General features: G+C 42.3%; 1 protein-coding gene across 1 annotated transcript; it reads right to left on the bottom strand.

Moving 5' to 3' along the window:
• Window positions 1-1,844: 1,844 nt before the first annotated feature.
• On the bottom strand, window positions 1,845-2,783 carry LOC135979648 (olfactory receptor 14A16-like). Its single transcript, XM_065579935.1, has one exon. It carries the CDS (start codon window positions 2,781-2,783, stop codon window positions 1,845-1,847), a length of 939 nt encoding a protein of 312 aa, XP_065436007.1.
• Between the last annotated feature and the right edge of the window lie 16,441 nt (window positions 2,784-19,224).

The raw sequence follows: 19,224 nt of genomic DNA on the forward strand, positions 1-19,224 counted from the left end.
GAAAATGGAGCACCAAACCTTCTGGTCAATGTCTCTCTGTACTGCTGTCACAAGTAAAACTGGTTGAAATTTTTTTGTCAAATCTGTTTTTCAATGGAAAATTCAGTTTTCAACCACATGGATCTTTTTGCAAAAAATGTCTCTTATCTCTGGAAAAACAACACCCCAGAGCCCAACATTGTTTGAAAACTTTCAGGTGAAAAGTGAATCTCTCTACTTGAAAATGCCACTTCAGTGTCTCATGGGAGCTGTAGTTTGGTTGCCTCGTGGTCACATTCTCCTTTATGGGCTGGAATCTCTAGCCAAACTACGCCCCCACCCCCATGAGGCATTGCAGCTGTAAGACTCCCATGATACACCAAAGCAACTTAGGAAGAAGTAATCCCATGGTGCAAATGTTGTCCAGCCAAGGAACCTGTCCCATAGAGAACAGGAGTTTGAGGCACACAAACTGCAACTCCCATGAGACACGGCAGTGGTATTTCCTAATAAAAATTTACATTTTTCCGCTGAAAGTTTGGAGAGGGAGGGTTGTTTGTCATAAAGTGAAAATTTTCTATGAAAACAAACACATTTTCTGCCCAGCCCTAGTCAAAAGGGACTCATTGCTCAATGGATAGGCTGGGGAGCTCGGTAAACAAGCACCTACCTCCCCTGTGGGGGGCAGTGAGGAGGAGCTGGAGCTGGGGTATCAATAAGGCGAGGTGCAGGTCTCAGCCAGGTTCTCTCCACTGGCCCCTTTTCCCTACTCAGTCCTTTCCCCTGGGGTGTGGAGAGGTCAGCAGCCCGCTCCTTGTAAAGTCAAAGTGAAAATGTTGTTAGAGTAAAAGCCTGGGGTTTACAGCTCATTGTAAAGCAGAAACTTCTGTGAGAAATTCTGGTGTTTTGATGTTTGTTTTCATCTTAGATGGGGTGAAAATAGAAACAGCAAAAATATTCACTGAATGAAAAGTTCTTAAAAATTTGATTGGGAAATGTCAAAATCAAAAATACTAATTTGTTTTCTTTTTCTTTTTCTTTTTTTTTTAACCAAAATGAAATGCTTTGACGTTCCAGTGAAAATTCTTTCATTTAGAAATGTCAACTGAAAATGAAAAAATGTCATTATGAATGAGACCAACTTCTGTTGCTGGAAGAGACAAACTTTCGAGCTACACAGTTCATTTTCAGATATCCTGGAAACTTGTCTCTTCCACCAATAGAAGTTGATCCAACAAAAGATATTACCTCATCCAACTTCTCTCTTTCTTATCCTGGGACCAACAAAACAACAACGAAAATAATCATTATGAATTGACGGTTTGACTTAAAATAACATTAAAATGGCATTTTAAGTCAAAATGCCCATTCAAAATATTTCAATTTTTAAAAAGTTTGGAATTAGCATTTTGAAATTAAAAAAACACATTTTTTTTTAAATTTGGAAATGACATTTTGAAATAAAAAAGTTCATTTTAAGTGGATATTTCAAACTAGAACATGGAAAAATTGCAATTAGCTCTTCCTAGGATTTTCAAAGGGGCCAAAAGATAATTAGATTCACACATTCTACTGAAAACTCATTGGGATTTGAGCACCTAAGAGTAAAATTTTCAGAAGTGCCTGAGTCTTGTTTGAAAATTGGACTTTGGCTCCTGAGGAACTTAGATGCTTTAAATTTTTTCACCAAATTTCTCTCAGATTTTAAAAAATCCCAGCCAAAATCAGAAAATGCAAAACGTCAGGTTCTTATCCTAATATGAACATAGGCTGGTCCTCAAACAAAGTCAGCCTGAACTATTACATAAGATGGAGGATGGGAATACTTTATTCCAGGTGGACAGTAAGAGTTCAGTGTGAGGAGTTCATTTCTTTTGAGAAAAAAATATCCTGCCTATCATTTTCCATAGAGTCTCTTTTATCTGTTTGTTTCTTAGACTGTAAATGATTGGATTCATTAGTGGTGGCACCACACAATAGAACACAGTAGCCATCAGATCTAGGGATGTTGAAGACATCGATCTGGGCCTCATGTACGTAAATGATGCTGTACTGATAAATAAACAAAAAACAACCAGGTGTGGGATGCAGGTGGAGAAGGCTTTGTACCTGCCCTGCTCAGAAGGGATTCTCATCACCGTGGAGAAGATGTGAATGTAGGACACAATTATCAATACAAAGCAGACCACATCTAGAAGTGATCCAAGAGCAATCATGACTATTGCATTAGCGTGTGTATCAGAGCAAGAGATCTTTAGCAACGGTGGGATATCACAGAAAAACTGAGCGATAACATTGGACCTGCAGAAATGTAACCTAAAGGTATTAGCTGTGTGTAATATGGAGCACATCATGCTGCTGATCCATGAACTCACTGCCATCTGGGCACAAGCACCTCTGTTCATAGTCACCTTGTAATGCAGAGGGCGGCAGATTGCAATGTAGCGGTCATACGCCATCACCGTGAGAAAGGCCAGCTCTACTGCTGTAAAAGTTATAACTAGAAAGACTTGGGTGACACATCCAGAGAAAGAGATGAGTCTGTTGTTGGTTAGGGAGTCAGCCATGGACTTGGGGACCGTGACTGAGATGTAGCAGAGGTCTAGGAAGGATAAGTTGCCCAGGAAAAAGTACATGGGGGTGTGAAGGTGCTGGTCAAGGGCTATGACGGTGATGATGAGAAGATTCCCCACCAGGGCTGCCAGGTAAATCACAAGAAACACCAGGAAGTGTAAAATCTGCTGTTCCCGCACGTCAGAGAATCCCAGGAGAAGGAACTCTGTCACGATGGTTTGGTTGGACATTTCTTCTGTAGATGTACACTGCAGAGGGAAGACAAATGGGCAATGGTAATAGAAGGAGAATCAAAAGATAGATGGAGAATGGTTTTATTACTCTGCAGGACACATATGGCAGCTCAGGAAAATAACAAGATCCTTCCCTTTCTTCACCATCACCATGTAATTACAATGTTTACAATGCAGATTCATGGGGCTCTACTTATTGGCAGCTTCTTATTCAACAGACCTACTGCTTGTGTTTATTTTAATCCCTCTCTGGTTATTTTACTGACGAAGAAGCTGGGAGTGGATGAAGGGGATGGATCATCTGATGATTGCCTGTTCTGTTCATTCCCTTTGAAGCACCTGGCATAGGCCACAGTCGGACGACAGGAGACTGAGCTAGATGGACCATTGGTCTGACCCAGTATGGCCAGTCTTATGTTCTTAAGGCCTTGACTCACAAAGAGTCTTAGGCCCCTAAATGCCATTTTAGGCAGTTCAGTCCAGTGTTTGTGCCCCACTGGAAATCACAGAACACCCATTCATCTGCTACCTTACCCTGTAGATGGCTACAGTCCATCGGGGCCAGGGCCCAGATTGTTAAATGAATTTAGGCACCGGGTGGGATTTTCAAAAGTCTCTAGGTGTGTAAAATTCATTGATTTCAATGGATGTTAGGCTACCAGGTGCATTTGAAAATCCCATTAGACACATAAATACCTTTAAACATCTAGGCCTAGGTGCCCTACTTTCCACTGGTAAAGTTCTCTGGGCATCTAAAAACCTGCTGGTGAGCAGGCCGAGAAGTTGCCTCAGTCTAGGCATCCAGGTTTATGCCTCAGACCCAGTAGGACCTCAAAATAGGTGTTCCTATGCCTATCTCACATACAGGGCCCAATCCAGTAGGTGCTCTCATGGCATACCTGAACCCACCCAGCACAAAGGTAGATAGGGTTCCCCACATAATGTTTAGCTCAGTGGTTAAAGATCTCCCTCAAAATCTAGAAAGCCTGGGTTCAATACTCCCTTCTCCACACTATTATCCATCCCTTTCCTAATGGTTCCTAACATTCTGTTTGGGTTTTTGTCTCCTGCTGCACATTGAGCAGATGTTTTCAGAGAACTCTCCACAATGACTTTAAGAATTTTTTTTTGAATGGTAACAGCTAATTTAGACCCCATCATTTTGTATGAATAGTTGGGATTCTGTTTTCCAGTGCGCATTACTTTGCATTTGTTAACCTTTAATTTAATCTGCCATTTTCTTGCCAAAATCATAGAATCATAGGACTGGAGGGGACCTTGAGAGGTCATCCAGTCCTGTCACCTGCATTTATGTGTTATCTAGATCATCCCTGACAGGTGTTTGTCTAACCTGCTCTTAAAAATCTCCAATGATGGAGATTCCACAACCTCTCTAGGCAATTTATTCCAGTGCTTAATTACCCTGACAGTTAGGAAGTTTTTCCTAATATCCAAACTAAACCACCCTTGCTGCAATTTAAGCCCATTGCTTCTTGTCCTAGCCTCAGAGGTTAAGAACAACACATTTTCTCCCTCCTCCTTGTAACAACCTTTTATGTACTTGAAAACTATCATGTCCCCTCTCAATCTTCTCTTCTCCAGACTAAACAAACCCAATATTTTCAATCAATATTTACAGGTCATGATTTCTAGACCTTTAATAATATTTGTTGCTATTTGCTGGACTTTCTCCAATTTTTCCACATCTTTCCTGAAATGTGGCGCCTAGAACTGGACACAAAATTCCAGCTGAGGCCTAATCAGCGCGGAGTAGAGCAGAAAAATTACTTTTCGTGTCTTGCTTGCAGAACTCCTGCTAATACATCCCAGAATGAGGTTTGCTTTTTTTGCAACAATGTTACACTGTTGACTCATATTTAGCTTATGATCCACTATGACCCACAGATCCCTTTCCGCAGTACTCCTTCCTAAGCAGTCATTTCCCATTTTGTATGTGTGCAAGTGATTGTTCCTTCCCAAGAGGAATACTTTGCATTTGTCCTTATTGAATTTCATCCTATTTACTTCAGACCATTTTTCCAGTTTGTCCAGATCATTTTAAATTATAATCCTATCCTCCAAAGCACTTGCAACCCCTCCCAGTGTGGTATCATCTGCAAACTTTATGTGTACTCTCTATGCCATTATCTAAATCATTGATGAAGATATTGAACAGAACCGGACCCAGAACTGATCCCAGTGGACCCCACCCGATATCCCCTTCCACCATGACTATGAACCACTGATAATTACTCTCTGGGAACAGTTTTCCAACCAATTATGCACCCACCTTATAGTTGCTCCATCTAGGTTGAATTTCCATAGTTTGTTTATGAGACAATCATGGGAGATAATATCAAAAGCCTAACTAAAGTCAAGATATAGAACATCTACCACTTACCCCCATCCATAAGGCTTGTTACCCTATCAAAGAAAGCTATCAGGTTGGTTCAACACTATTTGTTCTTGACAAATTCATGCTGACTGTTACTTATTACCTTATTATCGTCTAGATGTTTGCAAATTGATTGCTTTATTATCTGCTTCATTATATTTCCTGATACTGAAGTTAAGCTGACTGGTCACCAAGTTTTGTGAGTTCCCTTTGTAACTCTTCAGAGTCTGCTTTGGATTTAACGATCTTGAGTAATTTTGGACCATCTGCAAACTTTGCCACATAACTGCTTATGCCTTTTTTTGGATCATCTATGAATATGTTGAACAGCACTGCTCCCAGTACAAATCATTGGGGTGACCCCTCTATTTACCTCACTCTACTGTGAAATCTGACCTTTTATTCCTACCCTTTATTTCCTATCTTTTAACTGATCCATGAGAGGACCTTCCTTCTTATACCATGTCTGCCTATGTAGCTTAATAGCCTTTGGTGAGGGACCTTGTCAAAGACTTTCTGAAAGTCCAAGTACACTATATGGACTGGATCACCCTTGTCCACATATTTAGAACTCTTGAGTGACTCTAGGCACTGGTGTGACTAGTGTTAGAATACTGTATCAGGTTTTGGTGCCACAATTAAAGGAGGATGTTGATAAATTGAAGAAGGTTCTGGAAGGCCCACAAGAATGATTATAGGATTAGAAAACATGCCTTACAGAGATAAATTCAAAGAGCTCAATCTATTTATCTAAACAAAGAGAAGCTTAAGGGTTGACTTGATTACAGTCTCTAAGTATCTACATGGGGAACAAATATTTAATAATGGGCTCTGCAATCTAGCAGAGAAAGGTATAACACAATTCAATGTCTGGAAGCTGAAGACAGAAAAATTCAGACTGGAAATAAGGTGAACATTTTAGAGAGTGAAAGTAATTAACTATTGGAACAATTTATCAAGGGTCGTGGTGGATTCTCCGTCACTGACAATTTTTAAATCAAGATTGGCTGTTTTAAAAAAATCTGCTCTAGGAATTATTTTAGGGAAGTTCTATGGCCTGTGTTATACAAGAGGTCACCCTAGATAATCACAATGCTCCCTTCTGGCCTTGGAATCTATGACTCTGTGGATAGTGAGGCACAAAGACATCAAGTGATGTGCCTGTAGTTAGACAACATCTTGACATGGCAGAGCTAGGGCTGGCCAGAAAAAGAGAATTCCAAACATTTGATTTTGATTTGATGTGCAATGAAAATGATACCTTTTGTTTTTTTCACAAAAAAAGAAAAGAGAGAGACCCATTTACCCACTTGCTGGGAAACAGACATTCACTGATGGCTGCAGCACTCACCTGGGATGTGGGTAGTTTGGATATGTCTACACAGCGATAAAAAACCTGCAGCTGCCAGCCACGGCCATTCCATGTGGCTTTTATAGCTGTAGAAACATAGCCTTTGTGTTCCTGATCTGCCTGATTGAGAGGAGAGACATGAAGTTGGTTCTCTCGCATCCTAGGTGAGAGCTTTAACCACTGGGCAATTCTGGGGTGGATTGCTCTCTTATTCTGAGCAGAAATTCCACCATGGACCTGAAAAATTTCCCGATGAAAGTTGCATTGGAACTGATACATTTTGGAAAAACACTTTGGTTTTGACAATCTGCATTTTCTGACCAAAAAACATTTCACTGACAAATTCCTGACCAGCTCTAACTGGAGCTAAGTTCTTCCTTCCACTGGACCATGCAGTGGATTAAAAATGAAGGCCAGGTTTTTAAAGGTATAAGGTGAAGAATGGGATTTTAAAAAGCATAGAGGTGCCTAACATCCAATGATTTCAATGGGTTTTAGGTATCACAATCCCACTAGGTGCCTAAATACTTTTAAAAATCTGGCCCCAAATGTCTGAGAGAGACTAAAGGCCTGAATCTGACCTCACTGACAGCAGCCCAATCCCACTGAACTCCCTGTGCTTGTTCGTGATTTACACCCATTCTACAAACTGGGGAATGGAGGACATGGATGTTAAGTCACTTGCCCAAAGTCACAGAGCAAGACACTGGCAGTGCAGAAACTGGGACCAAGCTCTTCATTCAGATCCCACCTTTCCCATTATGTAAAAAAGATACAAATTATCAAAATGAGTTTGCCCCTGGGTACAATGAAATTAGTTATACCAGGCTGATTTAATTCACAGTAAAATGTGACATTTTCTTTCACATGTTTATGGAAAATTCAACCCCTTAAAAACCTCAGGGATTTAATGACAGCAATCAACTTACTGTGCTGAGAAGTGTGGCTTTTGCCCAGCTGATGTTGTGTTTGTTTTCCAACTTCAGAATACTGCTGGTCGCAGAAAGAATTACATCATTGAAACTTCTGTCTAATCTCTCTGTCTGTCTACAACTAATGCCACAATCACTGTAGTATCTGGATGCCAAATGCTCAGTTACTGAAGAGCCCTTTTATTGTTCTCACTGAGACTGAATATCAATAAATGCAGACCTCTTGCTCGCTGCCTATGAGCTGCATGGCTGACTCTGGGTGTCTCTGGCAGAAAAGAGCTGGTGCTGTGGCTAGAAGATTTATCCATGTCTGTTCTCTAAGGATGGTTGGTGAGTCACTCCCCAGAGCCCTGTTCATGCTCAGAAGCAGAGGCTCAAAGGCAAAAGTTAACTTCTCTGGGAGTTTCTGCTGTTTCATGAAACTCAAGTGAGACCAAAGACTGAGAGGCAGGGGGACTTCATGGGCTGAGCTCAGGGCTGGGAGCCAGGATCGCCATGTGCAGAGGATCTGTGTGTTTCCTTGACACTGAAAGTGTCTCTGTTAGTTTTTAACATGAGCTGTTCCAGCTTAAGCTAAAGGGACAATGCCTTTTAGTACTCCTTGTACCAGGTTCATATCCTGCACAGATGGAGCACAGAGGGGGATACTCTACACACATTGGCAAGTGGGTTTCACTTGCAATGAAGGTTTTGTCTGTCTATGGCTCCTTTCAGAAATTGCAGTGGTGGGAACTGGGGAGCCACAGAATTGTCAATGGGGAAGAGCTTAGAAATTGGTCTTCTCTTCCATGGAGACAGGTTATGGACCTAGAACCCAGGACTCCATTATCCCTCTCTAGAACTGTGAGGAAGATGGGACTTTGAGCCACGACTGACTCTTGACCCCAACATCCCAGTTTGGGCCCTACTCCTATGAGCCCCATGATGTACACCCACATGGGGCCCAGCTCAATAGTCTCATTGTATCCGGCCCTGCTGGCTGCCTTGTTCTATGCTGTGGTTCCACAATTATTAGAGCCTGAGGGCCAAGGATATAAATTGTTCCCTGGGGTAAGTGGTAGGGAGGATATTTTTCAAGAAAAAAAAATCCTTGCGCTACATTCTTAGTGTTGTGGGTTAGATCTTTCTTATTGTTAACTAGGAGCTACCTGGGCCAAAGGCATCTGTGTGGGGAAGAGCAAACACAGGTGGTTGCATCAATTAAGGGCATGGCTACACTTGCAGATGTAGAGCGCTGGGAGTTAAACCAGCCCTCGGAGACCGCAGCAGGGAAAACGCTGCCCCGTGTTTATACTGTTAGCAGCAAATGCACTGGTGTGGCCACATTAGTAGCTCTTGCAACGCCACAAAGAGCAGTGCATTGATGACAATTGGAAGGGGCTAATTTCTGGAGAAGGGACTAGAAATCACAACTGCATTAAAAAGGTAAGAGGAAAAGCAACAGGACTGTCTGCAAAATCCCCAAGATCCCTGAGAATACGAGCTAGGGAGATTCCTTCTCCACCCCAAATTAGGTGATAAATAGTGCTTGGAGCATGTGAGCCAGACGCACCAGCCAGGCATCTAGAAAAAGGGATTCTGTGGGCCACCTCAAAGCAGTGGCCCACCCCATCCAGTGCCCCAGCTCCAGCTGAGGCCAAAATCTGATGCTTCAAATGAAGGGGAGGAGAGAAACAGAATCCATCAAACCAACTGTGCATTGGGGAAAAAAGTCCTACCTGACACCTGCAGGCAACCAGCTGAAGCCCTTTGATTAGATTTGTGTAGGTTGTTTGTTGCTTTGAAATCTATTTTTAAATGTTCATTCCAATTGCTTAAAACATACTTTTTTTCAGGTGAGTATTGGTCAATGTCACTAGTCACTGGTGCCTGAAGCCCAATTGGACCTGCAGGGTGATAATCAGTTCGTATGTGGGATATACGCGGGATAGAGTACCTAGGTCCTGGTCTGAGAGTGGAAGGAGTGTGAGATTCTTCCCTGAGACTGATGAGGGCAAGCGGCTCAACACCTGAGGTGGGTGCTTTCAGAGAGACCAGAGAGTAGGCAGAGGTGTCTCTAGCCCATAACCAGCTCTACTGTTGGCACGGCCATATGACAGTGTCACCTATCAGGAAACTACTGCAGGTCCTAACAACAAGTATCCTGGGAACAATTTCAAGTCATGAAAGATGAGATGTGACCTAATACCCCTTGACTTCAAAGGGAGGAGATCGGGCGCCTGAGTAATTGCTTTAAGCACTGTTCAGCTAGGAAATGTCTGGAAAGTAGAGGATCGTCTGGTGATGTAGGCTTAGGAGGTGGAAGGTTTGGTGTCCCAGATTTCTCTCATCAGTACTTCTTATAACAGGACAATGCACAGAGTGAAGCACTCTGAGAGAAGTGAATGGGGCCAATTTCAACTAGTGGGTCTGCAGCAGACCCAAGAATTAACCCTAGAACTCATGATCCATATGGTCTGGCCAGCATTTCTTCTAACAAATCAGAGAAGCCCAAGTGATTGCAATGGACACAGGGACTTTTGCTAGGGCATTTGGGGCATCTGAGCCCAGCAAATGTACCCCTGGGAAGGAGCTGAGTCCTTAACAATATGAACACAGGGAAAAGGAGGCCTAGCATAAACTTTCAACCCTATCATCTACAATCAGAGGAACAAAGAGGTGAAGGGGGTCTTCAGAAAAGTTGTGCTGCAGAATGTAGGCATGATTTAGGCTGCCATTTTCAGAACAATCTACGGAAGTTTGGCACCCAACTCCCATTGGCAGATCAGTGCCTAATTTCTTTAGGTCACTTTGAATAACTTCAACAGATCTCAACAGAATGATGAAGATCGCCTGCAATCTTAACTGGATTTATTAACGATCTCATTGACTGGGCCTTTCTTCTTTCCCAGCGTCACTCAGGATTTCACAACACTGAGCCTGAAAAAATTCCTGTGAAGTTAGAGGCAGGAAGTTTGAGAAGGGACTTCTATCATTGGGGCCCTTATTGTCCAACTGTGTTTGAAGACTTTTGGCATGGTTCCAAAATGCCATGCTCCTCTCCCATAGTTCCCCCAACTTTATCTGCAGAGAGCCCCTCCCGAAAAAGCAGTACTCTCAGAAAAAAAATTGTGCATAACCAAGTATTCAAAGTTGGAGGGAGGATAAAGCAGCTGTGAAGACGTGTTTGAACTGAGTCCCTCTTCTCAGTCTGAAATATCATTACACTGCATAGCTGAGGCTCTAATATTGGAACTAATCCTTGACCAAATATGAAGTCTGGCTGAGATTTTCAAAGGAGATTAAGGGAGTTAGGCACCCACCCACATCCAACTGTGATTTGGGGACTTATTTCCCTTTGCTTCCTCTGGAAATCCCAGACTTTCTGATTGTCAGGTGCCAACACTATTGTGGCTTTGGAAGTACTGGTTATTGCGTGAGCTGAAGAAAATCTGTTCTACAAAGTGTAAAAAGGAGCAAATTTCAGAATGTCTGAAACTAGGCAGAAGAGAACAGTGGTTTGTGCAGAAGGATACACATGCACATTTGTGTGTGTACACACATCAATTAATGTACATATTCTGACATAGTCTATATAACCATTGCATTTATGCATCACAGTATATTGTCCACATCTGGTTCCCAGAAGGAAGCATTTCCATCAGTAAGTTTTCTGAGGAAAGCTGTCCCACACTGACCTGAATTATATCGGTGTCTTGAGGGAAGAATAAGTCTATCAATATCTTTTTTATTGTGGAAGATTGTTATTCCCTGTCCAGTTCAAAGGTTTGCATAAGTACAAATGAGTCCCAAACTTTTAAACTCAACCCATTACCATTATGGACAATTTTGTGTCTCCAAAGCTCTGCTCTTAGCAATGCCCGTTGTGACTTGAGTTGTTTTTTCCAAAATGTAATTGCATTTAGTGAAACAGTCTCATGGGTCTCTAGGGGAAAATGATTCACAGCGTGATGAAGCATAGTTTACCTTTCTGAGGGATAATGGGCCGTCATAATACACAGCCCTTTTCCAATAGTCATCCTTTATTTCAAGAACTAGATGTCCTTGACTCATTCTTGACACAATGCTGCCATCTAGTGGTTGTGGCAAATCTCTCTTTCACATTAGGTATAATCTGCTGACATCTAGTGGCCAATATGCTCTGCCCGGGTGGTCACTTTGCAGTATCACAGCCCATTTATCAACCTTTCCTTTTGCTCCCAACTCAAACATTCTGGGCTACATTCTCCAGTAGTGTAAAATAGCGGAGTGGATTGCCAGCTGGTTAAAATTGACATAGCTCCAGTGGAGTCAGTGGGCCACATTCTCCTCTGATGTAAATTGATGTAGCTCCATTGGATCAGTGGGGCAGACCCAGATGCTGGGAATCAGCTATAGCCCCACTGGAGTCAATGGCCCAGATTCCCAGCTGCGGGAAATGGGTGTGGCCCCATTGAAATTAACAGAGCTACATCAGTTTACTAGAACTGAGAATCTAACCCTGTAGTTGCTCCTTTTGTATCCCTTGTTTTCTGCAGCCACATACAGGTCTTTATATAGTATGGCTGCTCCTTTCAGCCCCAGAGGTTCTACTGACTTCTTTTCCCCTTTCTACAATATAGCTGCTTTTTTCTCACTGCATATCAATCATCCAGTACAGTATACATGCTAAGTTCTCATCAATGATCCAATTCAGCCATGCAGTTGCATTTAGATAGTATAACAGCTCTGTTCTCCTTCCTTCCCAGCCTGAGGCAGCAAAGTCTGGTGGACTGGGCACAGGAAATGTAGATTTGTGACCTCACTCTGCCATGTATCTGCTGTGTGGCCTGGGGAAATTCACCTCACTTCTCTGTGCCTTGGATTCTCTTCCTACTTTTTGTTGCCTTTATATCTTTAGAATGTCAATGCCATTGAGTCAGGATCATCTCATTTTGTATGTGCAAGCCTTGGCAAGCACAATAAGGCTGTGATCTTGGATAGGGCACGAAATCACAGGTCAGATATACATAAATACTATTACTAATTAACCCTTCAGGCCCTCCGGAACTTTTTATCAGGGACCCACCCAGCCATCCCACCCCTTCACCATGGGCCGGCTGCACAAATTGAAGTTGGCTCGTTACTGGACAGTGCCAAGGAAATATCTGTACATGCTCGTGCTCCACACCCTTCATGTCCTCCCTCTCACGTCCCACCCCGTCACGAAGTGGCAGGACCTCCTACCACCTCTGGCACATGAGGAACCCCGGTGGGCCAGCCTATACTCCACCCTGGTCTCAAAGGCTGCTGGGGATGTCAGTTGGTGGCTCCTTCATGGAGTCCTGAGCACAGGTGTGTTCTTGGCGCAGTTCACCCCCATCCCAGACACCTGCCCCTTTTGCGGCATGAAGGAGACCCTGGCGCACGTGTATCTGGAGTGCAGCCCCTATTCCGGCTTCTCCAGAACCTCCTGCTGGGGTTCTGGCTGCACTTCTCCCCACACTTGTTTATATTTGTACACCCTTTCCGTGGCCCCACTAAGTCGCGAGACCTCCTTATCAACCTCTTCCTGGCACTGTCCAAAGTAGCCATCTACAACACCAGGAGGAAGATGCTGGACGAGGGGACACTCTGCGACAGTGGGGCCTATTTCCGCTCCTCCCTGGTCTCACGCATCCAGGCAGAGTTCCTCTGGACGGCGTCCACTGGCTCCCTTCATGCCTTCAAGGAGCAGTGGGTGCTGTCCGGGGTTCTCTGCTCGGTGTCCCCATCCAGTTCCCTTCGTTTAGCCCTGTGACCTCACCTCTTTTTTTTTTTTTTTTTTGCTTGGGGCAGCAAAAAAGCTAGACTTGGCCCTGCCCCTTAGGCTGGGGAAGGTCCTTTAAAGCCCGCCCACTTCCAGATCCCAACGGTTGAGGCTAATACACCTTCCTTCATGCCCTCTCCTGTAGCCGTCTGGTCTGACCCTTTCACAATATTAAAATGCAAAAAACGGTCTGTAAAACTCTTAGAGATGTTTTAGAATGCCCCAAAAAATCACAAGGGCTACCAGCTCTCATTTTTCATATCATCGTGTCTGTAATATAATGATAAAAGCAACAAGAAGCATTTGAATCTTATAAAAACATTTTGTTTCAATGAGGTAATTTTGATGATTCTGAAATGAAATATTTTAGAAAAAAATCAGTAAATTTTAATGTTTGGTTCTTATTTGGGATGAAAGGACATTTCTGGAGTTTGTATGGAATGGAAATTCCATTTCCAACAAATTTCAGCTGGTGTCATTTTCTCCATTTCAAGATGGAGAAACTGAGGCATGGGACGAGGATGTGGCTTGTTCGAGGTCCCACAATTAACAAGTGTATTGCTGGCACTAGAACTCAGTCAAATGTCACTTGACACTGAACTGTTTTCATTTTGAATTGACATTTTGAAATGAAATATTTCATTTTGAAACATTGGAACTAGAACTGATTGAAAATTTTCTAACAGAACAGTTCCATAGGAACGTGTTGGTTCTATTAAAACTATTACAGGAAACAATTCAGGCTGGCTGGCTGTCTTTTCTATTTTTTCTCTATGAAATTTCAGAATTTTGTTCTGAAAGAAGTTCTGAAATGTTTATTTATTTTTTGTTCTGATTCAGAGTAATAATAATAATAATGAAGAAACTTTGGAAATTACCATGGAACAGGAATTCTGGGTTCTGACTAGCATTAGTTTTGATCAGAATGAAATGTTTTGCCATTTCTGAGTTTAAATTTTTTGGAACATTTCATTCTACAAAAAAATTCCAAATTGTAACTTTTCATCCAGATTCAGGATGAAAACAATTTCAAAATATTGGAATTGCCTCTGCAATGCAACATCTTGAGCTGGAAAGACATTTGATTTAAATTTGACAGACATCTCAGTCTCCAATGATGGAGTTAGCCATGCAATATCCCGGCGACTATTTTCCATAGTCTTGTCTGTCAAATGTATCTTTTCTTCTGTAATATACTAATACAAAAATATCTCTATTTGTCTCAGGAGATTGTGGGAGTGAGACTGAGCATTGGTGTGCTTTGCTGTTCTCTCTGTGTCTCTTTCTGTTGAGTAAATGGAGAATTTGTGATTGTCTGTGTGTGTGTTTAGTTTTGTGATTGTTGTGGGTTTAATTTTAGGATTTCTTTTGTTTTAGCAGGCTTTTGTCTGTCCTCCGGGCTGGCATGGATTCAGTTTGTTGTGGATTCTCAGGGTTTAACCAGGGCCCTGGGTTGCAGATTTTAACTCCAGAATCTGCCTCTGTGGAGGCGCGTTTTCTAGCTGTGACGAAGGTGACCATTTTTTAAAATGTGTGGTAGGCCTCCCTTGTTGCCACGCAGAGCCTTGTTGAGCAGGTGGCTGTGAAAGGGATTGTTGTGTGGTGTGTTTCAGTCCCTGTAGTGCCCCTCTCAACACCTGCTGTTAAAGTCACTATCTCTAATGTCCTTCCTTTATTAGGAAATGAGCAGCTGGCCAGAGACCTGCTGAGTAAGATTGGTGTGCTATTAGGAGATTTCCTTTAGACTGAACAGCCCCAGAGGTTCAGCATGTCTTGTCCTTTTGTGGGCAGGTTTATATGGTATTAAACAATGCTTCCAAAGTGTCAAAAGTTTCCCTCAACTATAGGATTAGGGAGTGTGACTACACTGTGTTTGTTGCCACTGAAGACATGGCCTGTTTTTGTTGTGGGAGTCTGACGCAAGTGGTTAATTGGAAAATGCAGGTGAAAGAAATAAGAAAATGCAGGTGGCCCTTGGGAATGGTGACCTTTTAAAAGATGTTCACTTTCAGGACTCTTTCAACTATTTTGGGGGAGACTGGATTGCCTCAAAGGATGTTTTCCACTCCCTAAGGCAGTGGTAGAAGGTGAGTAAAATAAATATTAAATATTTTTATCAGCAATACATGCAGCAGACAACCCTGGTCTGCTGCGTGGGAGTATGAAGGAGTTAGAGTTGGGGATTGTGGAACTTGAAAAAGTCTTTCATGGCAGTAATGACTCTGGTTACATGAGAGCTTGAAAGACAAAAAAACTGCTCCTTCAAGATCTGTTGGGTAGCAACGTTCAGGGTGCATTGGTCAGGGCCTGATTTCAGGGCCTTTCTCAAATGGATGTGCCTACTCAGCTTTTCTCTGACCTGGAAGAGAAACATACCAACCAGAAAATGAGTGGCCATTTCAAGACATTTTCAGGCCAAGTGCTTTCAGCTCCTGTGGGGATTAGGAACTTTGCTGTGAATTTTTTCTCAGACCTGTATGCAGCTGAGCCTGTGTCTCTGTCTGAGTGTTGGTGGCTCCTTGAAGATCTTCCTAGGATCTCAACGTTGGATGTGGACAGACTTGAACAGGACCTGACACTCTCAGAATTGACTTGTGGCCTTAATGGTATTAATGGTTTGCCTGTTGAGTTTTATAAGGCCTTTTGGATCTTTCCTGAGCCTAACTTGCTCCAGGTTTTTCAGGAGTGCATTGGAGAGGAGATACTGCCTCTCATTTGTCATCAAGTGGTTCCTACCTGTTGCCTAAGAAGGGGGCCTTGGGGAGGTGAAGAATTGGAGATCTGTTTCCCTGCTTTGCTTGGACGATAAACTGTGTTCAAAGGTCTTAGCAAATAAATTGAAAACTGTGATTTGTTTAGTAGTTCACCCTGATCAGACATATTGCATCCCCAACAGGTCCATTTTTGATCACCTTGTTCGCTTGCGGGATGTAATTTTGACCTCAAAAATATTTGATTTGCACATTGGGTTGATTCCCCTTTATGGAGAGAAGGCTTTTGATAGTGTAGATGATGAATATTTGTTTTGTACCCTTGTTGCTTTTGGTTTTGGGCCCAGGTTTGTCTCCTGCTTTCAGTTACTCTATATTGAGATATATAGTCTACTTAAGATGAATGGTGTTTTGAGCATCCCCTTTCCAGTCTGTAGGGGAATCATAGAGGGTGCAACCTGTCTGGGCTATTGAATGTTCTTTCTATCAAGCTCCTGTTATGCATGAGGGGGATAGCTCAGTGGTTTGAGCATTGGCCTACTAAACCCGGGGTTGTGAGCTCAATCCTTGAGGGGGCCAGTTGGGGATTGATCCCCCTTTGAGCAGGGGGTTGGACTAGATGATCTCCAGAGGTCCCTTCCAACCCTAATAATCTATGATTCTATGTTGCAAAACCACCTTTCTTGCCCTTCTCTTCCTATACCAGCTTGTGCTGCCTTGAAAGTCTCTGCATATGCTGACAATGTGACTGTGTTTATTACTCATGATTGCAATGTCCAGGTTTTGACTGAACGTCAGTATTCTTTCAAACAGGATTCCTCAGCTGGCATAAATTGGGGAAAGCATGAGACACTCCTGCTGGGGGCTTGGGTGATCTCCCACCCTCTAACTTTGCCAGGGAAGACTACTGTGGAGGTGATCTGGCTTTAAGGCACGGGAAATATGCTGGGACCAGATGATATTTTGGGTCAGATTTGGGAGAGAGTTATGGAAAAGTTAGAGGGGAGGTTGCAAAGGTGGAAGTGCTGTTTGCCTCAACTCTCATTCCAAGGGTGTGTGTTACTAATTATTAAATAATTAAATTGCCTCTGTGTTGTGGCATAAGTGTATTGTTTTGTGTCCCCCTCCAGTCCTTTTAGAAAAAGTTCACAAGGTTCTTTTAGACTTTTTCTGGGATGGCCGACACTGGCTGAGGCAGAGTATTTTGTAACTGTGGATGTGGCAAGGGGTCAAGGTCTCACTAATCCTTTGAGCAGAATCTCTACTTTTTGGGTACAGTTGCTGCAACAGCTATTGCTTGGGGATGAGCCTGTTTCTTGGAAGCAACTGCCCTTTGCTTTTCTTTGGCAGGTGGGGAGTTTGGCTTTTGCTCAGGAACTTTTTTGGTTGACCCTGGTTACCTCAGTTTTGAGGTGTTAACTTTTCTAATTAAAGCCTTTTTAGTGCTTGGAGATTTTTTAAGCTGAGGCTTCTGGATAGGCTGGAGTTCCCAGGACTGCTTGATGAACCACTTGCTTAAAACCTTCTTGGGAGGATTCCTAGTCTTGTTTCTAAGAGTCTTGTCTCTTCCTTTATTGCAACAGGTGTAACAAAACTGGTTCATTTAATTGATTTTACTAATTTTGCATGTGTCTCAGCAGATATCTTGGCTGTCAAGCTTGGTTTTCATTTGGTTCACTTAATTTCTTGGTTTTTATCACTGGTGGAATCGTCCTTTCTAGGGGCAATATTGTCAGTCTGGACACTTGCCTCCTTGATTATACTAATTCCTGATTATGCTAATGTTTCTATGTTCTTGCCTGTTACTTCCGTTGTGGATTGGGATGTTGTGAAGCCTGGCAGTTTGCTTGCCTTCAATGGATCTTCTGAACTTACTTTTAATACCTTAGGCCATAAGTCATTGTATATGTTTGCAGTAAAGATTCATCATTTTTGAATGCTTGTTGATTATCCCAATACAGTATGGAGGAGACAGCTTCTGGTGGCGGACTCCATTCATCCAGCCTGGTGAACTGTATACAAGCCTCCAATTGCAGAAAGGAAGGATGATCTCCAATGGTCAGTTCTTCATGGAGCTATAGCCATGAAAATGTTTGTGCATCATTTTTGACTCTGCAGGTGTCCATGTCAGGTCCAACATGAAGGAGACTTTTTTTTTTTCATGTTTCCTACTTGTTCCAGGTGACAGACATTATTTGTTTTACTTCAGGGTATTTTTAAGTTATTATCCCTTGATTTTTCTCCTACTGTATTTATTTTACTGTTAAGTATAGGTTCACAAAGAGATCTGTTGTATGCCTTGAAAACTTTATTTTGGGTCAAGCAAAGATGTCCATTATAAAAGTAGATGATAGTAATTTATTGGTACTGGGGTTGCAAATGTATTATTATTATTATTATTTTAGATGTTTAGGGGTTTCGTGTCTTCATTTGGAGTTTATATATTGTACTCTTATAAGTGATTTGAAACAATTTATGCAGCACTGGGCTATTATAAATGAACTGTTGGGGTGGCCAACTGCTGTGGAATTTATATATTTCTTTTCTTTTCTGTGTTTCTGTACTGATATTTATTAAAAGTATTTTAAAAGCCAAAAGTCTTTCTCACTCTCTCTGATCAAAAAGCGTATCTGATTGGATATTGAAAAAAAAAATGGGTACATGAAAACTTTCAGATACAATTGCCATGTATACATTTGTCCGAAATACACCTTTGATATATATCTATATTTATATCTTTTTAGATATTTTAGATATATATGCCTGAAAGATAAATATCTATGTAAGGTGGTTTCATGGGTCACTGTGCCCCTAAGGGCAGATAATCATCAAGAGGAGCCCTTACCTGGTGTCCCTCTGATTTGGCCACAGTGGGTTTCAATGGCCTGGGTTCTTAGCCCCTAATGGGTGGTGTCTCCAACTGACTGTTATGGTATTCAGGAATCCTACCTTACCTCCCTATGTGTTTTTGACTATCCTCAACCTGGAGTTTATCCCTATGACTGGCCTGATACCTCAAATATATACTCTTCTGACACCTCCATAACTTATAAACCACCAACCAAGGTATACTTTATTTCTATGGGGAAAGAGACAGGAAGCACATAATGGGAAGGAGAAGATTGATATGGACAGGATTCATCAGTAACACTATACAACCTGCAAGTAACACTACCCTCAGGGTGTATTTTTCTGGATTCACAAGTCTGAGTTTCTCAACACTAGTTGGCTCCATCATGTGGAGGAACCCACGTACTTTCATGAGTCACTGCAGGTCTGAAG

The sequence above is a fragment of the Chrysemys picta genome, unplaced genomic scaffold, assembly GCF_011386835.1.
Source record: "Chrysemys picta bellii isolate R12L10 unplaced genomic scaffold, ASM1138683v2 scaf1091, whole genome shotgun sequence".
Lineage (NCBI taxonomy): Eukaryota > Metazoa > Chordata > Testudines > Emydidae > Chrysemys > Chrysemys picta.